The sequence below is a fragment of the Pseudopodoces humilis genome, chromosome 5 (assembly GCF_049639895.1).
Source record: "Pseudopodoces humilis isolate 2021_Gansu_Grassland_sample_001 chromosome 5, ASM4963989v1, whole genome shotgun sequence".
Classification (NCBI taxonomy): domain Eukaryota; kingdom Metazoa; phylum Chordata; class Aves; order Passeriformes; family Paridae; genus Pseudopodoces; species Pseudopodoces humilis.
In genome coordinates, this window is record NC_142204.1 from 60,494,065 (window position 1) to 60,521,321 (window position 27,257).

General features: G+C 43.5%; 1 protein-coding gene across 3 annotated transcripts in view; it reads right to left on the reverse strand.

Moving 5' to 3' along the window:
• The window catches only part of LHFPL3 (LHFPL tetraspan subfamily member 3), a 233,606-nt gene extending 227,910 nt beyond the window's left edge, over positions 1-5,696 (reverse strand). For all 3 annotated transcript variants that reach the window (XM_088055866.1, XM_088055867.1, XM_014255165.2), the window contains exon 1: positions 5,228-5,696. In XM_088055866.1, the coding sequence (XP_087911992.1) occupies positions 5,228-5,696 (469 nt within the window). The remainder of the gene's footprint in view (positions 1-5,227) is intronic.
• Positions 5,697-27,257: the final 21,561 nt, after the last annotated feature.

Sequence of the window (27,257 nt, forward strand, 5' to 3'; positions counted from 1 at the left end):
GGAATTGACCCCTATACCAAGATCTGTCAAACAGCAGTAAAAAAGCCCCAAGAACATCAAGGTCAAGCCTTTTAAAACTCTTACATAAAAGTCACCTGGTCCTGCAGACTGATTTCAAGCATAAAGGCAAACAACGCAGTTGCAATGAAGAATTCCTCCTTTTAATTCTGAAAAAATTACCTGTTTAAACAAACTTTTAACTGTGGCATGTAATAACCTCTTCATTATGGCTGTTTTGGCCTTAAAGATCTGGCATTTGAGTGATAGGAACCCAGTTTTAAAAACTAGTTTAAAACAAGTCCAGGGAAAACCTGGGGAACCACAGGAAGACCAGCACCTGCACCACATAAATCAGTAGAACTACAAAAGAAGCAGTGTATGTCAGTATGTGTACAAACATGACATATTTGTGTGATGAAATAAAGTAAGGTAGGACCAATGCACATATTTTATGTAATTTTTCACAAAACACTAGAGTTCTCCAATAAGTAAAAAAAATAATGTGTACTATGGTTTTCATTAACAATGTTTATTTGAATTTCCTAAAGATATTTGATGAATCTATCATTCATGAGTCTTAAAAAACCTAGACTCCCAGCGGATAAAAATAAATGACCTTGCAAGGATAAATAATTGGAAGCAGATGGTAGGACACTACTGTCAATTTTTCAAGTGGAGAGAGGTCAGTGGTGGAATCCTGCAGGGATCTGTGCTGGAACTTGGGAGCTACTCGCTTATTTATAAATGAGCTGGAAAACAGGATAAACAGTGAGGTGACAAAGTTAGCTGCTGGTACTCATTCAGGGTAGCTACAATAAGGGTTGACTCTGGAGAAAGAGTTTACAATACTAAGTGACTAGGCAATAAAACGTCACTTAAAGTCAGTGTAAATAAATATGAAGTCATTTCTTTAAGGGGGAAAAAAAACTAACTATACAAAATCATGTGTCCTAAGGTGGTTATTACCACTTCAGGACTGAGATCTTGGGGTTATAATAGGCAGTTGTGTGAAAACATCAGTCCACTGTTCACTAACAGGGAAAAATTGAGTATTACTAATTACTAGGAAATGAACAAAGAATGAAAGAGAGAGTATTATTAAGTCACTGTATGAACAACTGGTTTGTTGGTCTTGAATACTCTGTGTAGGTCTGGTCACACAGACTCTGAAAAGATACAGTAGACTGGAAATGGCTACAGGCAGGGAAGCAGGGATAATCACAACCTAACAACTAAGGACTGACTAAGAAGCCAAAAGTCTCAAAACCAGGTAACTGAGGGGATACAGCAAAGGTGTAATCAGAGCCAGGACAGGGAATGTGTCTCCAAGCTCCCTGTTCACAGCATCTTCCAATGCATGAGCTGAGAGGATCAAATGAAATGGGCAGTCACAAGATTTAAAACACAAAAAACATTGAATCTTCACATGGCATATGTGTGGAATAAGCTGTGGAACTCCCTGCTCTGGGGCACAGTAAATGCTAAAAGTTTACACAAGTTCAAAATGTGACCAAAGTCTCAAAAAACAAAATCCAGCAAGAGCTTTTAAATGCCGAGATCCATCTGAGGAAGTCCCTGAGTACGAGTGCTGGAGAACCAAAAGTATGGAGGGCAAAATGAGCTCTGGCTGCTCTGATGGTTTTGTGGGCCCATGTTACAGACTGCTGTCAGAGCCTTTATGTTTTATTCAGTGGTCCTCTTCCTGTGGGCATGGGCTCAGGCATCTCATGAAAAACCTATATACTGGTTTCATCCTACTTGTCCATAGGACACTTGTATGCCTTTCTTTTGCTTCCTTTACTTTTTTCTTTCTTATAACTTGAAACATCCTAGTAAAGGAAAAAAGTAATGACAAATATCTAATAGTGAAAAAATCACAATGGCAGAACAGAAGTGCTTAATTTACTTAACCTATAAAGGAATAAATCTCAAGAATTATCTTTATTTGTGATGTTTCCTGCAAACTTTAGGTGCAGAATAATGAAGAACAGTAATACCTAATTCCTGATGATTTCAAGAGTTTGTGATCATGCAGCTGCTCAAATTAGGTGAGTGTGTATGCAACTGCTTGCACCTATGATTCTGCAATTGCAGAACAGGAGGTTGGGGGATGGAGAACAAGGCTGCCAACACTAGCTCTCAGTGTCCAGTGTACCCTGACAGCATTATCCACATGCAACAAAAAAGGCAGTTTAAGCCATGGCTAAATCATAAGACCATCTAACCTATTCTGTACTCAGGTACACACAGGAAATACCATTTTTCTTAGGATTCTTCTTCTTTTTCATGTCATAGACATGTCTAGTCATAGACATGATTAGACAGCAACAAGGACTGAAAGTGTATGTGCCCAAGATACTGTTTATCTTTTTTTTATTTAAAAAACACCTTTTCAAAACAAGAGCTATATCATGCTGACAATTTATAATGACTCATGCTGGACAGACTGTGATCCAAATCTTGGAGACTAAATAAATCAGTTCCTAAGCTTTTATTTTCAATCCTAAACCAAACATGATCCCGTGTCAGAAACCTGATTCTAACAAAATATAAATTACATCAATTTTAAGTATTGTATGACCTAACCAAATGCTAACACTATGAAGGTACATAATAGCAAGCAAAATCAAAGCTATGGTGACATGCTTCTTCATTTCACTGCTTGAGATTCAATTTTGTTCCTGTACTATGCAGGACTATATGCATATGTAGATGACATTACTATATTGTTTTTTGTGAAACAAACATTTTAGGATCACTATTATCTACTACTCATACTCTACAAACAGTAAACTAGTAACAGAAGTAGGTGATATAGCTCAGAGAAAACGTATCATTATAACACTCCTGTCCTGCACACTTTAAGTTTTCCTTCTGTCCCACCACCTTTGTTTTCTTCAAAGGATGCAACCCAAAGCAATATGGACTTTCTGGTAGATTTTTTGCTCTTGAGGAAAGTTTTTTAAGTAATACAGAAATGAACAGTGAGGTAAATACTGAATTAAAGTAAAACATTCGGCAAACAACAAAGTCAGGTTCTTCCAACATCCAACGTTGCTCTAGTTCTTCCAGGGCATTGATGTACAAATTGGGAAGGACAGCAGACAACCACTTGGCACTTGGCTATGCATGTATTCCCTTATTAATTTTGGAGGGAAGCAGTCTGAGAAGTGATTCTTCTGCTGACATAAAGCTCCTTTTGTTGACTTTTAATGCCAACAGTGCATCTGCCAGCTTTGGAGATGACAAAAATTCAGTGTTGCCTTGCCTGAAAATGTATTCCCAGTCACACCTGCATATGTGGTACAGACTGGGCTCCAGTAGATCAATCACATTTGGTGGTTTCTTAACATTATTATTCACCTGTACAGAAACGCAGTAAAGGAATCAGATTCATTTTATCTACCTTGCACTAGCACCTCTGGGCATGAAGAAGTGCAAACATATGAATAGATGTTGACGTTGGAAAGTGCAAGGGATTTGGAAATTGTGCTGTCCTACTGCATACTGGACATGAAAAAAACATGCTGAAATGCATCAACACAGTGAATATTCATGGCACCTTTTAGCAGCAGAGCCATAAGGAGAGGAGACAGCTGAAAGCAGAAGTCCTTCATGGAGCAGAGGAGATACCAGTAGTGCAAAGATGAAAGAGTTTGCTCAGCCCAGAGCCGAGTGACATGACTGTGTACAATTCGCCAGACCATATCAGAGTTCATGTTACTGAATGCACAGAGGAGCCACCTGCATCAAAGGGGGTTCCCAGCATGGAGATAATGAACCCAAAACTAAACTCACTAGAACTGGGAAAAACCTACCAACTTCAAGTGCCTGCAAATCGCTCCCCAAGTGATACAGAAAGAAATTACAAGGAAACTTCAAGTGATGGAAACAGTATAAAAATGTATCATAGCATACAGGAAAAATATCATCAGAGAGAGAAATGGTTAAAGCTGTTTCATACAAACGAGACAATTCCACCAAGTCTCATGGACTAAACAGCAAATTGAATAATGCTGAAGCTGTTCAGAAGAAAACTCGAAAGAATTTTTCCTCAGAAACTGAAATGAATGTAGGTCAATTAAGGGGACTGAAAAAGTGATTGTGAGCCCATTTTGGTCACATTTTACTCTGTTTCCCTAACAGCTTACTCCTATTTATTCCAAAACTTCTCAGTTTCAGGGTCTTACCAGGAGGACATGTAACAGGTATGCTTTGATTTTAGCCTCTTTTTTCCCCAAATGATTGAAGAATTAATGTTTTCTGTCTGGCTAAAACTGCTTATATTACTATATTAATTCTACAGACCATCTATTCTAGTTACCCTCTCACCTGCACACAGATAACCAGTTCTCCACTAACTCAGAGGGAAAGTTGTGCTGGAAATGCAGAAAGGGATGTCCTGGAGTTTTCCCTCTTACCATATGCTTTCCCCAGGGAGACACTGGATGTGATGGGGAAAGTCAAATGAAGTTAGGAGATCTTCTGAGACAAAATCAGCAACTGAAATTAATTATTTTTCTTTACACTCCTAACAGATAGTGGAAAATAAACCTTGTGGACAGACCCCAAGCAAAACTCATGCATGCCAAATCCAACTACCTGAGCCGTCCTTCCAGTTCCAGCAAAAGACCTTACCAACCCCTCCCACGGAGCCCAAGCGGGCTCTGCCTTGGCCAGGTGGAACTGTGGGACGGGGACTAAGCTTCAACAGGCGGGCGGCTGCCTTCCCCCGCCGTCGCCTGCTCGGATTGTCCCCACTGCCATTTTCTCCTGACCTTTACAGCAGACCACGCGCTGGAGGACACCCGCCCGCTGCCGCCCGCAGTCCCTGGAGCTGCCGGAGCTGCCCTCGGTTCGCTCACAGACCGAAGCCGGGCAGTTCTCCCGGGCAGCCCTCGGAGAGGTGCGAGGAGCTGCGGGCTGAGCCTGGCTGCCCACGCCCAGTCGGGCAGCGGGGCGGCCCGGGGCAGGCACGGGCACCGCTCTGCGACTCTGCCGATGTGTGGCGGCACCACCGAGCATCCTCTCCCGGCCTGCCCCGGCGGGGCACCCCCGGCCCTCGCCACCCACCCCCTCCGCTCCCCGACCCTCTTCCGACCCGGGCGGCCGCCGGAGCCGCAAGTTTGTCCAGAGCCGCCCGTGCCCCCCGGGCCGGGCCGGGCCGGGCTGTGCCGGACAGGGCGGAGCGGAGCCCCCCAACACCGGGGCCGCTGCCTCCACTCACCCGAGGTCAGCTGCATCCAGGCACAGATCTTGTAGACGGTGGCTGTGTTGCAGAAGAAGAAGAGGATGAAGCAGACGATACAGGCGATGATGAGCATCATCGAGAGCCCGATGAAGAAGGACGCAGCTTTGAAGGCTCCCGAGGGCAGGCTGGAGAAGTCCGTGAAGCTGCCCCGGCAGGTGAGTTCCCGGCTGAAGCCGTTGCCGATGCAGTAGTGGAAGAGCCCGAAGTAGCCCGCCTGCGGGGTGTCCACGCCGTCCCCGATCCAGTACGGCTGGATGAAGCACACCACGTTGACGATGGCAAAGCAGATGGTGAAGATGGCCCAGAGCACGCCGATGGCCCGCGAGTTCCGCACGTAGTTGGTGTGGTAGATCTTGGCCGCCTCCTGAGCTGGGAGCACCCCCGCTGCTACCGCTCCTGACGAGCCTGCTCCTGTAGCCGCCGTCCCTGCAGCCGCTCCGGGCATCCTCGCCGAGAAGGTGCCCCCCTCCCCTTCTTCCTCCTCCTCCTCCTCCTCCTCCTCCTCCTCCTCTTCCTCCTCCTCCTCCTTCTCCTCCTCCTCCTCCCCGCTCGCTCCGCTCGACGCGACGCGCTCCGCCGCCGCCGCTGCGTGCGAGAGCCGGCGAGCCCCTCTGCCGGGCTTCAGCGGCTCCGCGCCAGCACCGGCAGCCGCGGCAGCGGCGCCAGCACCGACACCGCCCGCCGCCGCCTATCGGGGCGCAGCGCAGCGCAGCCGGCCCCGCGCACCGCCCGCCCCGCAGCCCGCCCTCCGCCGCCGGGCGCCACCCGCGCAGCCACGGCGGGGACACGGCTCGGGGCAGGCCCCGAGGGCAGGTGGCGGCGGAGGGAGAGGGGGCCGCCCGCGCCCCTTCCCCGGGCGAGCCCCGTGTGCGGCTCTCCTCAGCCCACGGGCACCTCTCCCGGCCGGGGCAGCGGCTGCCGAACGGACAGCGCTTCCTGGGAGACGTGTTCAGGCAGCGGGTTCTAAAGTTTAGAACGTGTGTGTGGTGCTCCCGTCCCCGCACAAAACATCATCACCGCCTCTCCAGCCGGGAGCGGCGCCTCTGGCTCCCCTGCGGCGGGGGAGCCGCGGTGCCTGCCGTGGCTCGCTTGTCTCCCGGCTGAAGGAACCCTCCACGAGGCAAAGCCTGGAGATCGGGGCAGTCAGGAATCACCAGCGGCCGCTCCTCGCCTCGGGAGCGGGATGGCGGCCGAGGAGGAGAGCGCTGTGTGAACGTAGCCGTGGGGACGCGGTGGCGGCTCTCGGCGCGGGGCTGAGGCTGCCAGGAGAGGAGCCGCTCCGCTCCAGCCGAGCGCCTTCTGCCTGGCACTCGGTGCTCTGAGCGCGCTGGCATGCAGCAGCGATTAGCATACATTAACGAGCAATTAGCATCTGGTAATAATCATTCCTGTGCCAGTGACACTTGGATTTGCAGTCCCCGAGCCGTGCGCTGAGCCGGAGCTCGCAGCAGCGAGCGGCGGGAGGCTCGGCAGAGCCAGCGGTCCGGTCCGGCTGAGCGCGGTGCCGGCAGGGGCCGCGCTCACTTAAATACTGGCGCTCCGCGGCGCCGGCAGGAGGGAGGGAGGGAGGGAGGGAGACTCCCGTGGAAATGATTCATGGCATTCCTTAAATTTTCAACCGTTTCAAGCAAAGTTTGGTCTCTGCCCCGCCACTGTCACTAACCAAGCGCAGCCCAGTGGAGCGGCAACGCTTCCCAAAGGCCTTCCCAAGTTTCCCGCAGAGGAGTTTAGGAAGGGGCAGCCCGAGCCAGCAGTTTCCGCCGCGCTCCTGTCGGGGACAGTCAGAGCTTGAGGGCCCGAAGGGTGTGAGCACAAAGGGAGCCGTGTCCGGGCAGTCAGGCAGTGGGAGCACTGCCCTTGGCATGGGTATGCTTAGACACACGGACAGCATGGGCAGTGTGGACCCCAAATACCCACACTTGCCTCGCTTTCTTAGGTAGGCGGGTCCAAATGTGAAAAGTACTGCTAAAATTCGTGGAGATTCGGTTCACACCGAGTGCGCTTTGCCCAGTGCTGCTGGAGGTGCCCGGGTGTGCTCTGCTGCCTCGTCGTGCTCCTGCTGCAGCTGCTGTGCGTGACCGGACTGCTCATAAGCTGCCTTCAGAGAAGAGCTGAACTTGTTCCAGCCTCGAGCACCAGGAGGAGTGATGGTTCTTCGGTGTTCGCTCCTGTTTTCCTCAGGCTGAGGCTTGCCAGGCCCCAGGGCTCGGTGCAGGATGCCTCCCTTCACTGTCCTCTAAGTGGCCGTGGAGGACAGTGGAGGTGTAGACAATACGAGCCAGATACAGAAGGCAGGAGGAAGCCTGAAGTGGCCCAAGACAATTCAGGAATGGAGGTCGGAGGGAACTTTGGGAAGGATGTTCTGTGAGATAATAAAAAATAGAACAAAAAAAGGAGGTAATGGGGAAGGGGTCTGTGCCAAATGGGAGGTTCAGTGGTAGTGGGCCTGTAAAGGTGCACATGTACAATAAAGATTGGTACGGCAGGAAGAAGAGATTTGGACCTGGGAAGGAGTCAAGAGAGCAGAAATGAGTTGCTCGTAGAAGAAATGGGCCAACAGAGCTGATGAGGACAAAGTACTGAGTTTGGAGAAGAAGCTGGGGAACAAGAGTCAGGCTAGGGTAGGTAAATATGGGAACCAGTCTGGACAAGAAAAGGAATGGCCAGAAACGGGAAGAAATTAGGATTCTGCTGAAAAGCTGAGTAAAAGACTGGAAAAAAAGCCTAGCAGTGATTGGTTTGGCTGTCCTAGGATGTCCTCTCTTGTCTCCAGCACCAAATGGACACGTATTTCACATGGGCTTTAGGTGATACCGGTGAGTCCTTTAGTTTAATACATTGGAAAGGGGGAAGTGGTGCAAGATGTCTGGTTTTGGGGGTGCCTGAATCTCTCTGGTTGTGTCCCTCTCTAGAGCATTGAATCCTCTAGTCTCACATTTTGGTATCAGAATTTCTTCAGAATACCTGAAGGCAGGCTTAGGAGGTATTTCCATGGTTCTTACCACAATTATATGTGTGCTTCATAGCATTAGAAAATAGAATGTCTCTATGAGATACAAGGTTGGCATATTTTGGACAGAATAGTTAAAAGGAAGCTGGGACCTTATTTCTCAGAGCAGACTTTGCATGGATTTTGGTTTCAGCAGTTCTGAAAATGAGCCCTCAGAAGGAGCCATACTGAGGTGCTGCTCATCTATGAAAGGTTTTAAGCATTGTGCCTGGCTTCACAAAAGAATTCTGTGGCAGAAGCAGGGAGAGTACCCAGCTCTTCTGGATAGCTTTCATCACCTTAATGCTCAGAAGATTATCCTTTTTCTCCAACAATATTGTACCCACATGACTTTTCTCCTTGAAAATTAACTGGGTCCCAGCGCTGGGGCTACCATCTAGTCTCATCTAAAAAAGTCTGACTTTTGAGCCAGGATTTTCACCAAAAGCTTCTTCAACAGGTCAAACAAGATTCTCATCATCCTGATCTTTCTGGACAGCAGCTGCTGTCTCCTGCACCTGATAAGGCAGGATCCTGTTTACCAATTAGCATGTGAGCGTGCAATGCAGAACAAAGGGATGTAAATCAAGTGGCACAGACAGCTCTTTTTTTGGCACATCCTCTTCAGTACTCGATTTTCTCACCATAATATTGCTCTTAAAACATTTTCATGTGCATGTGCGGTTAAAAATAGGTGAGTTGAAAATGAATTTATACAATCTTTTAAAGTATAATTGTGCCCCAAATTTGCCTGGAGCACACCACTGATCATTTTATCTGACAATGGATGTGCTCATTTTTTGTTTATATAGATCATTACACAAAACACAAAAGCTTATAATAAAAGTTATTTAGTTAATGTCTCTAATCCCAACATTTGTCTTTGGAACATGTCAGTTACTTGCACCAGTGGAACTGTGGTGGAGAACTACTTGAATATTTTGTTTGGAGCACCATGGAGAGAAGCTGTATGTTGTGCCAGGAAACCCTTGGACACGGTGGGTAAGAACAGATGCATTCATTTTCTGGGCCATGGGTAATGTCTGGCAAGAAAAGCACATCTGGGAATTCACTGATATTCACATGGTGGGAAACAAAGGGAAAAGCAGAAGGGGAAGGGGTGAATGCATGGTTGGAGAAGAGTTATCAAGAGATGAATTACTAAATTCTGTGAGGTGAGAACAGGGTAGTAGGAAGTTACATATCGATGAATCAATAGCAATAAAGTGTCAGATAATGAATGATAAGTTTTGATAACAGTTGAGGTAACTGGGAAAAATTGTTGAGCACATGAGGATAGGCTCACACAGACACAGGCAAACTTCCATGACAGGGATGTCCCTGCTCAGACACATGACTGACTCCTGCCAACCCTTCTGAGAAGTGTCTCCCATCCAACCTTCTTAAAATGCAGCTCTGCCTCAGAAGTTTTTTTCTCCTGGTACATAGAGAGGTCTAGGCTGGCAGGAGTTATTTCATATCTGTAGCTGCATCCAAGGGTTCATGAACCGTTCTACCCCTCTGGGACTTTCCTCCTATTTTCCCATGGTATCACCCTTATCACCCACTGGCTACCATGTTCACCCAGTGCCTGTCAACACCTCAGGATTTCACTCTCACCACACTTAAATAGCTACATATAACTGTTACAATCTTTTCACAAAACAGATACAGATATGTACAAACAACAGACTTATTTAATTTGGGCTGGCCTAGATCCTAGGTCTTGAAGGGACAGAAGGCAAGTCATGGTAGACTTGAGGTTTCTCCGGCTTGTGTCCAAGGATATTCAGAGCAGAAGCTGAAAAATCAGAAGGTCTCTCTCTGCTCTCCGCTCTCCAGCATTCAGCATGAGCTGAAGCTGGGGCAATGCTAAAGGCCAAGCAGGACTTTTTGTGCCATTTCACTGATGGTTGAGATAACCTATGCATGTTTTGGGCTTGATTACAGCTTAACTGCTGGTAGACAGCATCTTAAGGCATGCATCAGTCTGGATCGATTTTTCCCTTGTTCCATGTTGTCTGGAGCTGGCTGCAAACTGTTGCTGGGGTGTTTGCTCAGGGCAGCAGCATGATGGCCTTTAAGCAGCCCCAGTGTGCAGCCCCAGCAGCCCCAGGGTGCAGCCTGGTGTATGTAGTCCTGTTGCTGTGGCAACCCACAGCCTCACCAGTGGTCTATCACAAAGCATTAACTTTTACATTATGTCTTATTTTATTATAGTTTCTGCACATTTTGGCTCTCTTTCCCCTGGGACTCAGCTGCACTGGTGAAATGTTCCTTCTTAGGGAGTAGGAAATGGCATTTCTTTCTATTTCTCTAGTGTTAACAACTGTGGGAGAGGCACAGCAAAGGGCTGGCTAGAATTACTGTTATTGATGTTGCTGAAACCATTCTTGCTATCACTGTTTCAGCCAGAAATGGTCCAATTCAGGTCTACTGTAAAAATTAGAGAATAGCTTAGGTTTACATAATTTCTCTTGAATTTAGTCCTACTGGTGGTGGTGATAGCGGAGAGGGAGTCCTGTAGGGCACCCATAAGGGCAGAGATGGGAAGCACAGCGTGGCCGTTCTGAAGCCACATTCCCAGAAGGCTACAGGACCTGATATCCCAAAGCACTGGGGAATGGTGTGCAATCATCAGAAAAAAAAGCCACATATTCCAAAGTCTACCCTGAATCAAGGTGCTTGGCTGCAAATGACAGAAGTCCACTTCAGTAGACAGAGAGGGGGAGAACAGTGGTCAGGCATGGACCAGTGGCTTTCCTGAGAGGGAAATAATGCCAGGAAGGTGAGAAGTACCTGGGATGTATGTGCAACCACAGACTGAAAGGAAGGAAAAGTTCCACCAGCCTCGAAAAGAAAGAAAAGCTCTGTAAAGGGATTTAGTAGGGTTTAGGGGTCCCAGTGATGGCAGATTGGACTTCATAACCCAGGGTAGGTTCACCTGCATAAAAGAGGGATGAGCAGTGGCTTTTGAAGGGGTGAGCAGGTGGGAGCACAGATGAAGCTGATGAAGTAAGTACAGGGAAAGTGGGAACACAGTTGTTAAGATCCATGGTGAGGAAGGAGAAACTTTAAGGCACCATGACACATAACTCTGCTAAGGCCTGCTTCAGCTTCCTTCCCTCAGCCTCTCTGACTTGGAGGAGTTGCAGAATGACTGAAACACACTGTCTAAAATAGAAAACTTTATGAACCAATTGGAAGCCAAACTTTCCAGTCCCTGCTCTCCAAGGAATGGTTCCTCTTGAGGCCCAGTAAGCTCTGTGACAATGCCAGGGGCATTCTGCACAGCCCAGTGCTGCACCTGGGGCTTCTCTGAGCGAGTCATCTCACTGCCAGCAGCAGCCACTCTGTGCAGTGCTCTGCCTCACTAGCATAGCCTGCTTGTCAGTGCTGCTAATTAACCCAGACAGAGCTTTCAGGTGCCTTGCTGTGTTGTGCTGTTCAGAGACAGCACCGGAGACTCCCCCTGAAGTGACGGAATCTTGCTGCTCTTGCTGCGGCAGCTGTTTGCCAGAGGGTCAGAAGATTCAACACAAAAGGTGCTCTGAAATACCATGCTGCAGGCTATATGCTGTACTTCTTCAAAGACAGCTGTGCAGCTAAGGCTGCTGTCTAGACATGTTTTTCATATAATAAAAGTTTAGTTAATGCATGTCTCCTAGACTGAAATTCACGTGGAGAAGGAGTTATGTTTCTCTGGACCAGTCTAGTCTAAGGTAAGTACATAAACTCAATTGCCAACAAGATGCATTTTAGGTTTCCTTTCCAGAGCCCCAAGCACCACATAGGTAGCTAAAACTTCACTAACACAAACATTCAGTCATCTGTATAAGGATTATATGATGCTAAATATAAATTTGATGCTGCTCTCAAAAATTGTACCTGCCAGTGGTGCAGTTCCCTTTTTTGCCTTTAACAAGGTAAAATTACTGCAGTCAGGATGTGACTTACAATGTTTGCAGGTAATTTTTTTTCCACAGTGGAAAATGACTAAAATATTTTACCTCACACCAGATAAAAAATTATGTTTCAAATTGATTAAAATTCTAATTAATCAAATACACGTTACATTTATTTCCAAATATTTCTTCCCAAGAGGCTAAGCAACAGACCAGTGAGGGTGTATCAAGAGAAACTCCTGATCTCCAGTAAGTCAGAAGCTAGCCAGTTGCTTTACCCTAGTGACAAGCCAATTAGGATGCTGCACAGTGTTTCTGCTTGCTTCTAATTTTAGAACTATACAACGGGGAGGCAAAAGTAGGTGATATTAACTCCTCTGGCATTGATCTTCTAGAACCATAGTGCTCCTGCAATCTAATATATTTTCATGTAAAACAGGAAAATTACCACTCTTCTGTAATGCACTATGCAGACCTTTCTAACACACAGGGCCTGATCAATACTTGGATGGAGGAATCTGCAGGGGAAGCTTGGGAGCTGCAGTGTGTGATTTTGATGCTGTGCAAGATGATATCCTAGCATAAAGTGAGCATTCACTCTGGCATTACACAACACAGCCCAACTGAGTCTGCAGTTTGCTGGAGGATTTATGGTAAAATGTTTAAATGTACCTAAGTGACCTGGCAGTAAATCAGCATCTTGACCTGGAGCAGACTGGGGAATGTGATTAAATGCAGGAAGTGTGGAATTCCTCCTTTTGAGAGAATCTCTGTGGCATAATGCAGTACCATTCAGGGATATCACAGCTACCTCAAGCAGTATGGTCACATTAGAAAGATGTTAATGTGATTAATTAGCCCTGATGACAAGCAGGTTATACTAACCTGGGCACAGCTTAAGTACTTAACTGCTTAAGTCTCCAGAGTGCTTGCAGCTCACTTAGATTAATATAATCCAGTGACTTAATAAGCATATAACCTATTTCACTGTTCAAGCCATTAATAACAGCACTAACACCAAACCTAAGGCAGACTTGTGTGGAACTGCCAAAGATACACAAATACAATAGATCAGTGAGCTGCAAGTAGCTGCTCTTTTAAAGTGTTCCTTTCTGTTGGATCTTTATTTACCAATAACAGGACGGGGCTGCTGGTAGGCTCTCCTTGAGCTTTTTATTGAGCACTAGCCTCATCGGTACAAGGTGAGACAGGAAAGATGTTGAAAGCTCATGCCATTACAACTGCCAAATTCTCTGGGTTACAATGCCTTTTTAAAAACTTTCTAGCCATTAGGATAATGTTAAAAACTTACAAGTGTTTGCTTAAGCCAATCATTAAAACTACATGTACACTTTGCTTCTAACAATGCCTGCTTGTCATAACTTATAAACAATGGATAAAGCTTCATTATAAACTTATGTTTTCCTATTATCTTGCTTGCCATTTTTTCTAAGGCCTATCTCTACAAAGCTCAAAATTGTTTCCTGTCCTTGCATGTCTGTATTCTTGCATTCTTCTATTCTGAGATCTGCTTTCACACAGTTTCTGAGAGTTTTCTACCTTTTCTATTTCTTACACCTTGCCACCTACCTATGCATTCACCTTTCAGAAGCTTCACCTAAAAACTTTTCTCATCTGGCTATGAAAATATTACTTAAGAGGGCATCAAAAGCCTTAAAGGAGGCAAGATAGAGGATACTTACATCTTTACTTTTATCTACATGTTATCCTGCAAAAGAACAGAACAAATCATACATTATTGTAAACTTTACAATACTGAATTGTAAATAATAAGAAATAATAAATACATAATATATAATAATATAATAAATAATTAATAATAATTACCATTGTAAATAATATTGAATATTACAAGATTATTCCTCGATAAATCTGTATTTATCTGTATAAATCCCAGCCCTGTTTTGTCTTCCATATAGCCATATTGTTTCTATATTACTCAAGGAATTAAAGCTTACCTGTCTGTTATTTCTTCAGTTGTATGCTTCATGTTCATACTCCTCCATGACCCCTTTCTAAATGCAGATGCTATATTTGTCTTTTATAATCTTCCTAATGTTCTAAAACCTGTTGTCCCTTTTGTGCACTGTAATATTGTCTCAGGCTCTTATCTGTAAGATTAACAATTCCCTCAGTAATTTCTGCAGACTCCCCTAATAAGCAAACTCATCTACATGGTACCTCTTCTTACCCCACACCTGGAATTTCACCTCTTTATAGTAAAGATAATGGCACTAATCATATGATCAAATGTAACACCCAGGAGGAAGAAAAAAAAAAAATCCCACCAAATTTAAGTCCTTGTGTCACCTGTTATAAATTTTCCCTTTCCACTGAGAAATAGAATACTTTGTGTAGGCTTCTGGTCCTTCTCCTGATGCAAATGGACTTCTGGAATGCCTCCTTTTTTTTTTTAGCCCCAAGCAGTTGTTTGAATAAGTATTTACCTCACATGTACTGCTGAAATTATAGTTGGCCCAAAAATGTCTCTGAACTAGTTTTCATTTTAATGGTGGTACCAAGGTAAAGAGCTGTTAAGTAAAGCCTACACTTTAATAGCTCTGAAAAAAAAATCAAGACTTTTAAAATGAAAAAATGTCAATATTCTTACACTTTGCATAAAAAAGTAGTACTCATAAAAAAAGGTACACATTGTACAATGTGTACAGTGATGGGAAAAATGGATGGAGATGGCCACCAACATGAAGAGGCTAATGAAACAAAATAGTACCAATCAGTGGGAGTTTACACAGCATATGTTTTATCCAACACAGATAGTTCTTGCCAGTTAAGTGGCAATAGGAGGGAAGTTGGATAACATTCTGGTTTTATTGGAAAATGGGATACTGCGTTTTATAGAATCTTGTCCAAAATTTTTGAAGTGACTTGGATAGGTTCTTTACGATATATACTGAAAACCTTTTGAAAGACAATGAAAATAATCAAAACCAATGTTGGAGCAATATTTAGTCATATACCCAGTGGATCTTCGTTAGATAGAACTTTAATTAATAGCTTCATTATCCAAAGGAGGCAATAAACATTATGTTAATGAAACTTACAGTAGAGGCTAACTCATTATAATCACAACTAACTGCAGAAAAATTTAAAGGGAACTTATGTAAATGAAAATGTCAGAAGTCATCATCTGGGGAAAACCACAAGTTAATACAACTGGTAGAAGTATGAGTCTCCATAATAGAGGAGAAAACTGTGGACAGCAGTATGTTGGAAGAGACTCATACTGAATAGAGTTATGAGAATAATTGATTTTCCTGTTTTGTGGCCAAACTGAAAATAAATTAGGGAAAACTAATATCCACTCAGATACATTACTCACTTTTCACAAATTTTACTATTTGTTAACACTAAACATAGATCAATTTTAGAATGAAACAGTATTAGGTAACAAAGCCAAGACAATTTCATTTTGAAAATATTGCACTTCTGGCTTGTTTTTGTTCCCCTGGTACTATTACTCAAAATGAATATCTCAACATGTGAATTGATTTTTGATTCATAGTGTGTCTTTTTGAGAAATTACTACAATAGACCTATTTGCAAAACATGGGTTGTAACAATTCACCTAGAGCACTGTCTCCACACCAAAAACTTGTGCTTGGTCTTTAGAATACGTGTTTAGGAAAATAATTCACAGTTGTTTTCAAGGAGTGTTCCTTGTCAAACTAAAAATTCCATTTGGTCTTGGCAAAACCTTGTCACCATGGGCTGGTGTGTTCATGTGACAGCACTGCCTTGGTCCTTTCCAGCCACCAGGGATGGAGAAGATGGGACAAAGTGCCATCAGCATCATGCAGATCTTCCCTGCTGTTCCATGGAGATTTTTAGCACAGGGCCATGTGGGATGTCTCTGCAGAAGCCAGGTAGAGGTGCTTGCTTTCATCCTGCAGCACCTCTGTCCCTCCCTCACCGTGGGAATGCTGTGGACAAGGAGATGGAAGGGGCTGGTGTGCTTGGGGAGACCTAGCAGAGGGAAGCTGCTTCAGGCTTTGTATCTGTCAAACGTCATAAATAAAAATAAATCTGACTAAAAAATATTGTGGTTGTTTCCTTTGTGGTGCTTCTTTCTCTGCCTGTCCTGGGGAAAGGGAAGAACTAAGGACAGTAACTTGTCAGAAGCTAAATGTGTGTCTTGAAATCAGGGTGCTGCACTGGAATATTAGGTCTCTTTTGCAGATTTACTTGTCCAGGAAAGTGCCTAGTGACAGCCTGTGACAAGACCCCCCCAGAAGATTTAGGATATAATAGAATGGTAATTATCTGTCTAGATTCAACTTCCAGGTATTAGATTTTGTTTTACTTTCTCTAAGAGATGTGAGAACTGAAATATATCAGATGGTGTCTTCTTCCCACATAAAGACCTTGATCAAGTTGCTTCTTACTCTTTGAAAAAGCCAAGCTGCCAGAGATGCCAAAGATACAAATCACTGTAACATGCGCTTCCCAGAAGTTGGATTACTTGCCTCACTTCCGAACCTCTGCTAATTTATAAATATTTTGACTTTTGAGGTGGAAAAAACATCTAGGCTGGCTCACAGCATCATCTTCTAGGAAGGAATGACAGACAACATGAAGCATCTGGCCCAGGACCACTCAGCTGTTTGGTGACATGATGGGTGCTCCAAGACCTGCTCATCCCAGGGTCTCCATTCCAGTGAGTCCTTGCTTTCCCAGTTGTCTTGGTTTGGAAGACAGGTGTCTGGTAGGGACGGCAGGGGCATCCCTTGCATGTATGTAATAAATGTAGGCCCCCTCCCCACAAATTACTGTATTTGAAACCAAGGGCTCTCAGGCAGAGATCTGGGGATAGGAATAACAGTTCTTTAATAGTATGTATAACAAGGTAAACAAACAACAATAACTACAGCGTTAACAACAGAATCAGGGGCCCCGTGACAGCTTTTCTCGGCTAAGACAGGAAGGGATGGAGGAGAGGCTTTGTTTCACAAACCCCTCGGGCAGTCAGTCCCGGTGCTCCTGCAGGGCTCTGAGGAACAGTCGGCTGGAACAGCAGGGATGAGCTGAGATCCTGGGCTGGTGGATGAGGTGTATCAGCAGAGGGATGAGCTGAGATCCTGGGCCGGTGGATGAGGTGTATCAGCAGAGGGATGAGCAGAGATCCTGGGCCGGTGGATGAGGTGTATCAGCAGAGGGATGAGCAGAGATCCCGGGCTGGTGGATGAGGTGTATCAGCAGAGGGATGAGCAGAGATCCCGGGCTGGTGGATGAGGTGTATCAGCAGAGGGATGAGCAGAGATCCCGGGCTGGTGGATGAGGTGTATCAGCAGCTCTGTGGCGGTGGCTGGCACTGGCACTCCCCAGCAGGACAGGGGGTTCAGGGCACACAGATGAAGAAGAAGAAGATGAAGAAGAAGTAGTTCTGTCTGGGTTATGTCGAATTCCTTTCCCCAAGCAGCAGCAGCTCCGAGGGTGTCCTGCTCTGAAGCTGAAGAAACCAGCCAGCCCGCAGCCTCCTCCGATCTCCCTTTTACCTGCCCCCCTTCCCCCTGGGCCCAGCCGAACTCTTTATCTTCTCAAACACACAACAAACACCAGCAGTCAGGTTTCCCCGAAACTAATGGGGAAAATTCTATAGGTGAGGAGGAACAAAAGGAAGGACGAGTAACCCCCAACACCAATCCAGCCCTGCAGCAGCAATCTGATCATCATGCTTTTGTTCAGCTGATTGATATGTCATGACCTACGAATATTTTCAACCCTGTTTATCCTAATGCAATTCCCCAGCGTTCACAGGCAGAACTGCAATCTCTGTTTACAAATATGATAACCATTGTCTGCCTCTGTTAAAACCAGTCTTGTAAAACTCTATCTCCTTTAAAGGCAGTAAGAATCTTGGCCGTGGTAGGGTTTGTTTGTTGGTTGGTTTTGTTTTGTTGGGTTTTTTTTCCACTGTGATGTGCCTTCAGTTTATACAGTGCTCCAGAAGTTCTTATCATGACTTGCTATTCTGATAGTGTGTAAAATTTCCCAAACTTTATTAAAACACAACAGCAACTAAAAAAGAGCAGTACTAGGCCATGCACTCATCACTACAGAAATTCTCAGAGACACCTTCTTTTCTTAAGCATTCTTTCTAACAAATGCTCAGTAAAGTATATCATAACTTAGTACTTGTGATATTGATATTGGACAGCATTAATTTTTGAATCAAAATGTCACACAATTGGAGGTTAAATACTCTGTGGAACTCTCACTCTGACACACTAATTTGAAAAAGTTGCATTTCCCTTTCTCTTGCTAGGAATGACTGTACCATTGAGTGACCCATGATTTGCTGGCTATCCATTTAGCATGATTAAAAAATGCCCCAGCAGTTTTGAACAGAATTTTCACTTTTCCAGGGTCTATAAAATTTGCAGAGTTTACTGCTTTAAGTATGGGCTCAGTAATCTCAAGAATTAGAGAAAGCCTGGGAAAGCTTTGTGCCAAGTATAATTAAATCCCAACCACTCTATAAAACAGACAGACTTGGAATTACAGTCCTCACTACAAAACACTTCCAATTACTTATAGACAGACTCTTTCATACAGAACTTGCTTAGATATTTTTCTCCTTCAGTCTGCTCCTAGGAATGCTGGATGAGTGACAAAATAAAAGGAACTGTGAAGTCCTGGAGTAGGACTTTCTCCTGACCTTACTACATTACATTCTCTTTACGCTTTGTGTTGCACAGTTGTGGATGCAGAGTGCAATCCACTACCTCCAAGGTCAGAATTGGTGATGGGATTGATTTTTATGCCCAGGGATAACAAAACTGAAAATTTTGAAATCACAGAATAATTCACTTCATAAATTCTGATATGACCTTTTTGAATAGCCTTATCTGCACAAAATGAAGAAAGAAAAATTGTAAACATGTAAAATAAACATCTATGTATATCAACAACAATTGATAAAGATAATTGTTAGAAATTAAACATAAGGAAGATTCCATCTTAGCCTTGAATTTTTATGATTTTTTTCTTTCAAATGTAATTGAAATAGATGACATCTTTCAACACATTTCAGCATAATTGCCTTTCTGGAGAAAAAGCTTCTAACTTTTTATTCTTTTCCTCTGCATTCTGCAAAACTGTAAACATACTATGTTGTTAAAAGGAAGAGACATGGCAGTGCCTGGGTTCCCAATGTTTCCAGCAGGAGTTTGAATACAACCATTTTCCCACTTTTCCTGCAGTTTAAAAAAGGTTGTTTACCAGCCTGTCAGCTACAAATCCTTTGCAAACCACATCAGCTACATAAAATATTGAATAAGGTGTGCCTTCCTTTCTCGTGAGACACCTATGAATAAATTATTTTGCTTAAATTGGATGAAGATGTTTGTCTAATGCATCCTGGTACCTCAGAGTTGGTTCAAAGGGCAGCAGTGCTGTGTGCTGCTGTGCTCCCAGCCCTGTCCCTGCCTTGGGGACTGATGAGCTGCCTGTCAGCAGAGATGCCAACCAGGGATAGCCACTTCTGCAGGCAGTCTCAGACCTGCTGCAGAGATGCAGCCACCTTCCTAAGCAGCTACAGATGTTTTGTTGCCCTAGGTAACATCTTGTCCCTTCTGTATGGCAAACCTGACCCAGCTGACTGCTTCACTGTAGCTTCTGGTCCCTCTTCTGTATTCAGTGGTGTGCACTGCAGGGGAGACAGACTTCAGTATGATGGGTTTGGGTTTTATTTTGGTTTTTTTTTTGGTTTTTTTTTGGTGGGGGATTTGTGGTTTTGGTTTTGTTTTTTTTTTTAATTTTGTATTTTTTGTGGGGGAGGGGGTGTGCTTAATTTGTTGTTTTGCTGTTGTTGTTTTGTGGTATGGTTTTGTTGTGAGAATTTTTTGTTTGGTTAGTTGGGTTTTTAAGGTTGTTATCCTTCTCAGTATATTTGTTTTTCCTCATTCTCAGGTATTTTTGTTCTTTTCCAAGCCTGCACCTCCTGTATCCTTTTCCTGCTAGCAAACTGCCTCCCAACCATCTGGATGATCATGAAAGTAATTTCCTGAAGAGTGGGTGTTCTCATCTTGGGACACAGTAGTTCTCAAACAAGCACCTTGGTGACTGTGCCCTGAGCCACAGTGGCACATCCTGTGCTGCCTCTGTGGCAGCCAGTGACAGTGGCACTGCCCTGGGAAGGAGGAGCTGGCGAGCTGGGGGAGCACAGGGAGGATGCACCTTCTCATGGTAAACAGGAGCTGAGCTGTCTCTTAGGTCTGCAGGAGAAGGAGTAAGCTGTGCCTCAGGACCTGCCACCACTCAATAATTACACATCACATTTTCTTTGCCACCTGGAGAACGGGCTGATTCCCTCCTCACTCCCACATGTTCCTCCTGTGGCTCTCAAATTGCTGCATGCTGGGGAATCCATACATGATGCTTCCTGTGCAGGGTGAATGAAGCACATTCGTGAGATGGTTTTCTCTGTAGTGCTGCAGCAGAATAGCCACCACGTTCCAGAAGAGCTGTGCACTGAGGCACAGACTTTTCCAGCTTTCAGACTCATAAACATTTCCCAGGGAGGGCATGGAACTCGTGTAGCAATTTTCACTGTCACTATTTACAGACAGCTCACAAACAGTCTGTGATCTGGCAGACCCCTGTCCATCCTCGTCAGGATGTGAGTTATCTAGCAGTTACCCTTCAGGTGAAAGCAGAAATCCCAAAGCTCCACCTGAACTGGTGGATCCCAGTCTTCACCATAATAAACATCCTGCTTGTTTATTTAAGGCACAGCTGCTCACAGCCAATGTGGGCCATCTGCCTTACCCAAAAGCCCAAATGTGGCATGTGGGTGGCTCAAGACTGCAGAGCTATGGTGGTTGCAGGACTGAGCAGTTCACAGGACCATGACACACCTACACAGGACAGGAAAAGGACTGGAAAAATAAGTTGTTTACCTGATTTAATGCTGTCCACAGAAACTGTGTTTAGGAGCAAGCTGAGCTGCCTTTCTGCCTTTTGGCAGCTTTTTCATGAATTCAAGAAAAATTTAGATGAGCAAAAACTTTTCTCCCCACTCTTGTTTATTTTTGTCCTGTGGGATTTTTTCCCTATTGTCCAGAGGAATAGAGCAAGAATGATCACATAGAAATCTGCCTGCAGGAGATTGCCTTCAAGTTTTTTATCAGCTGCCTCTTCCTTGCTCTTTTACATGGACAGTGTATGGTATTTGGCCCTCAAGCAGAGATTTAAATGTTTCCTACAGTAATTCAGTGGATAGATCTTCTTTTCTCAGTGTGAAGGGTGTCCCTGTTCCTTGAATGATATGGTGTTTAAGTATTTCATCTTGCATGAGAAGGTTATTGAAATTCCTCTAGTTACTCCTTACTTTTGTTTTGTGCAGTATGACTCCTGAAACAAAATTGTTGCAGATTTTTTATCTTATTTTTCAAGACATAAGTATATTAAAGCAAAGTACAACCCTAAAATCTCCTCCTTTGTATGAGTCCAAAAGAAGAGAAAATCCCTGCTACAACTGTTCAAAGACAGCCAAGTCACCAAAAAAAGAGACTGTTCTTAAATTTCTGCATATCAGATGAAAGCAATACATAATAATATATGCTAGTCAGAAGTAAATTTTGGTGCATAAAAAGTCTAGACTGAAAAAGTGGTTTGTTTTTGGCTTTTTTTTTCCCTAAGAAGTTACTAATTTCTTTGTGGTTGGAAAAAAGACAATGCCAGAATGACTGTGGACATTAGACTAAGTTTTCAATGTCACTCAGGTACAACTCCAGCATGTTCACGGCAACTGCCCTGGACTTTGAAGAGTTTGATGAAACCCAGCTGGAAATCTAACAAGACTCGTTGATTCAACAGCAGGCAGCAGCTCCCAGGCAGGACATCCTCTCTTTCTCTGCAGCCTTCTTAAATGTGCATCCCCGAGAAAATTTTCCCTTCATTTCCAGACTCCTCGTGGTGGGAAGTCGGTGTGCTTGTTTCAGTGAGTGGCTGTCTTGATCCCCCTCTCCACCCTCTGCAAACATTATTAGTCTGTGAGGCTGCAGGCAAATTGAGATGATTGTGGGATAGTTAGCACCTCATCAAAAGTTGTTAACCCCCAGGACAGGGGGATAGGTGCTGCCCTCACTACCAGGAGCAGAATGATCTGTCCTTGCTGAAGGATTTGCACATTCAATCTTTTTGCCTGCTTATCATAATCTCAACATGATACCGTATCACGGAAAAGGCTAGTGGCTTAGTCCAATGATTACAAGTCTCTTAAATACTACTGAAAGTGTCCAAGAGACACCTTTCTACATGTGGGATCAATCTCTAAAAACTTTGCCTTTTTGCATGGCCAATCTATACACAAGCATTAATATTTTTGCTTTGCATTTTGAATGGGAAAAATTTTATGAATTATTTCAGCCATAAGGGCTGTAAACCATCTGAGCATTTGATTCCTTATCTATTCTTTTCATCTGCCTTGACACCAGAGACAAAAAATTAAATGTGTGGTATCTCCCTTCCACGTACACCATAAAATTTCATATCTGTCTTGACAAGTAAGAAATAATATCATACCAAGATAAAACTGAACAAAAACCTTGAGGGCACTAAAATATGAGAGGTGAAGGGTAATGTCACTACATTTGATTTGCAGGATTACTAGCATTAACTGCATTATCCCAACAAAAGAAACAGGAGTCCTCCATACAACAATTTTCCCAGGACCACTTCCAGGGATCAGTTTTACAGAGACTCTGGTCTTTGAAAGTCCCTCTCAGAGAATTATACACTATAATAATGTAGTAGTGAGATGTTCTTGAGACAGACAAAGCATTAAGTCCAGATAACAATTTCTAATGGAAGCTGGAACAACCTTCCACACACATCTGAAAAATAAAAAAGAGAACTTGTAGCTTCATCTTTGCTTTTAAAGGAATATTAATGCTATTTACACAATATTACTTAATCTCTATATATTAATTTAGTACTACATTTAATTTTACAAATTGAAGTTATAAATAATCAACATCACATATGAATGATGGGAAACAACTCTACAGATGGGATTTTGGGATGCACATGCAGAAGAAAAACAGGTGAGAGCATTTGGAATTCATTTCACGTTGTCATGTTTAATGCAGGTTCCTCAGTCAATGGAGGATATTAATTAATAAAAAGTGGTTTACATAATGATCAGAAAAGCAATGAAAGGAGAGGTCGTGCTTTAACCTGGAAGACCCCACACCCCAAATCTGTGTGATTAGCACACATGAGGCTGCAATAGGACTCAATCAACCCATTCCTCTGTTCCAAAAGAAACTTGGTAATAGATGTCTTCTTAACATTAGACAAATGGAGATGATGAGTCACTGGCTCAAAATTGAACTCAGATGAATTCCAGCTTCATTTAGGCTCACAAAAGCAGTGGCAGGATTTGAGAGTTGCTGTTGTGATTCCTGCATGCAGGAACCCTGCAGGTAAGGAACAGAGGTCTTTCTGACAAATGTTTTCTCAAATGCAGTTCATGTAAGGAGATTTTTTAGCCTGAACCATGCAAGTCAGGTTACTCTCACCCTGGTTTATAGCAGAGAGGGGTTCACATATTCTTGCCCAAAGAATGCAGCTGCCTTCAAACTTACTTTAATTTCCAATGCCCACTTTAAATAGGATCAAACAATTGAAACAATATTGTTACATTTATTTGTATTAAATAGTCTTCAGGGCCAAGGTGTTGTTATGGTTCCTCCCCATTATATCTGTCTGGTGATGCCCTGCCAGTGGCAATTCTCTCCTTGTGGCACATGATACTGCAAACCCAAACCCCAGTTTTCCAGATGGTGCACAAAACATCCAGTTTTCTGAATTTCAGACCTGATCCCCTTCAGTGAATGCCTGCAAGCTACACTCTCACTGAATTCATTGCCTCTGAAGCAACGCACATGCACAGCTTTACAAGATTCAACTCAACCTCAGAAGCTCAGCAAGTTTATTTATGAAACAAGCTATGTATAAAAGAAAGGTTAAATTCCTGATTACAAATCAAGTTCTGAAAGGGAAACAATAAACAACAAAAGCAACTTCCAGTGTACTTGTCATTGTGAGATTTCTCTGGGGCACAGAAGCTGAGGAAACAAATCAGCAGCACTCTGCTCCCTCAGTGTTATCTTAAGGAATCAGCATCTCTCCTGCGTTTCTGTCCCCGCTCTGACAGTGACAGTTGTTGGGTTGCCTCTCGAGTGCAAATGAAGTATCAAATAATTTCCTGGGGACTTCAGTTCTCCTTCCTCCTTATCTTCTAATTTAGGGGAACTTAACCGTGTCACAGCTTTGATTAGCTCTTCTTCTCTGTGAGAATGCAAACATTGTCAGGCTCGTCTGGGACCAAGATGCACTCTCTCTGTAGAGCCTCTATGCAACATTGATTTCTTATCTGTGATTTACCTTCTCAGGTAGTTGAATGTGCAATGGTTATCTTTTCCTTCCTTTTAAAAGATCATATAAATCACAGCTTCTAAAAAAAATATTAATTGTGCAGTGTTCTGGATGGGCTGACAGTATGTGATGCTTCACTGGGTTTTTGCAAAAATAACACCCAACATATTCGTTGGAGAGATAACCAAGTTGCCGTTCAGAACATCTTCTCCCCATCCCTGTGCCCTTCTTTGCCACAGTTCACCATTTTTAGGGCTTTTTACCAACAGTGATAGTCTCTGAAAAGTAACTCTACATAATGCTAGGGAAGGCATTGGTACCTGAAGCTCCACTTAGGGCTCACCCTGGCTGTTGTGGAGTTTTTGATATCACCTGGAGAATACAGTTGCACCTCTCACTGCCATCTCAGAAGGGTTTCCCAAGGGTCTTGACTAGCGTTTGCCCTCATATTTCTGATACTGTAGGGTATTTTATAACCTGTTTGTAGGAAACCAAATATAGACCCCTTAATGTTGATCACTGCAGAAGAAAACAAAGCAGGTATCTTTCTGAAGATACATGGAAACCAAGGTGCTTTTCTACAGGAAATCCTTCCAGTGACTAACATCAACCCTGCAGAAACTTTATTGCTGTAGATTTGTATTCTGAAGACATCTTCTGAATACTTTCAGTAACTTCTATACCTGAGGAGGCAAGTGTTCAGCTTGTAAGAAAAAGTATCTTTCCTATTCAATAGGTTTTTCTAATTCAGTCAGGAGTCTGATGGCCAATGTGTTTTCTAGAATTGCCTCCACAGAAGCAGTAGTGAGGATGACCAGCTGTGTTAGACCCAGAATCTGAGCTTAAACATCAGTTGTTGCTGAAATTCCAGCTTTTTTATTTTTCCTGTAGAGCTGTATGTCTTTAAAACAGAAAAGGAAAAAAAAAGTGACATTCTGATCCTGAGCAATTATTTACTCCTTCACTGGTTTTACAGCTGGAATAGCTCTGAGTGAGTTTTAAGGGCCCTGATACATTCAACAATTTTACATCGAAATGATCAAAAAAGTATTTGAAAATTAGGTCTTGATCTTGACAGTACTTAACTGCTTTACACCTGGAAGACAGTATAAAATTGCCATCAAGTCAGCCTTGGTAGGAGAAATCACTGGTAGCATACAGGCACAAAGTGGGCTTTTGTGTCATCCCCCTCCTCTGGCACCATTTAGAGCACAGCACCCCTCACTATTCTTTTGAATCTCTGTATTTCAGTGATTGTAGCTGGGGGATCAGCTGTGCCTGCTTTCAGTTCAGGCAGCTTTTAGGCTACTCTGAGTTGTGCTGGGAGACGATACCAGTACCCCTGGAGGTAATCTTATCTAACATCTGCTTAAACCTGCACTGTCACTGCCCTCATCAGTAGCCAAGTGATGGAGCCAAATCCTCAGTCTACAAAGAGAGTGATGGTAAAGCCAGAAGCGGAGCAAACAGTGAGGAATAATGTAATCTGTTTCCAGGGGGCATGGATCATTAGCTGGATTATACCATCAGACAGTAATGGAAATTCGGTGTAGAATTCTGTAAAATAATTAGCTCAAGATCAAGGAAACAGCCCAAGAAATAGGTGCTAAATGGAACAATCAAGTAATACCAGGAGTCTATATGAAAACAATAAATGGAATTTTCATGTCAATAAATGCCTCAGAAAAAAAAAGTACACCTAATGTTGTATCAATAAAAGACAAGCAACAAAAAAAACCCCAATGCTTTTTGTGTGTGAGCCACTTGACAAGCACTCTTTCAAACACTGAGCATTACATCTGTCCCTGCACACATCAGTAGGTTATTATTACCTTGAAGTGGGTACAGGCCAGGTCAACAAAGCTTACATTAGCTCTGCAAAACAAGCTATAAAGCAAGCTAAAGGAACTGTGTTGCTTTTTATTAGAGTCTTCAAGGGGACATAGTGGAAGTTTTTTCCAAGTTAAGAACTACCTCAATAAAGTCAATGCAGATGGTGTTTCAAACAAGTACAGGGTTAAGACTTTTTCAGTAGGAATGAAAAGGAAATGTGCAAAATGATTTATGGGAGAGGCATGTTGGTATCTGAATTCTAACATCACCACATCCCAACAAAAAAGAATTGATTGTCTGGTTTTTTAAATAATAGTTTACAAAAAAAGGCCAGTGCTAGACTTTTCTGTTCTTAGGATATGCTAAACTCCATAGTTAATGCTTTTGTTAAATGATGATTTTTTCCCTGATAAATCTGAGCTCCACAGGTTTGGAGCAGACCCCAGGGATCAGTTACTGGGACCATGCTCCTGACTTGCCCAGGCTGACTGGCCTTGTAGCACTGAACATGAAGCAATGCAACTTCTCTGGCTGCTGAATCTGCTTTGCAAAGCACCCCAAGATTACTAAACGAAAGGCACTAGAAGAATGTAACTCTTATTTCTTTTTGTGTTGAGTTTCTTACTAGTGAAAGACTAGTGAAGAGCTGTCTCGTTTCACTGTTAAATCCTTGAACACTCCCACATACTATTCATAGATGCTTGTTTATGCCTATAATAAAGAAAACCATTCAAATGATATTCCCACTACTTTCACCATCTTTACTGAATATCACCTCAAAGTGGTTAAATCACACAAAGAGTTCACAGCTGATAACATTATCCCAAGCCACAGAGTAACATCTATGACTTACTTT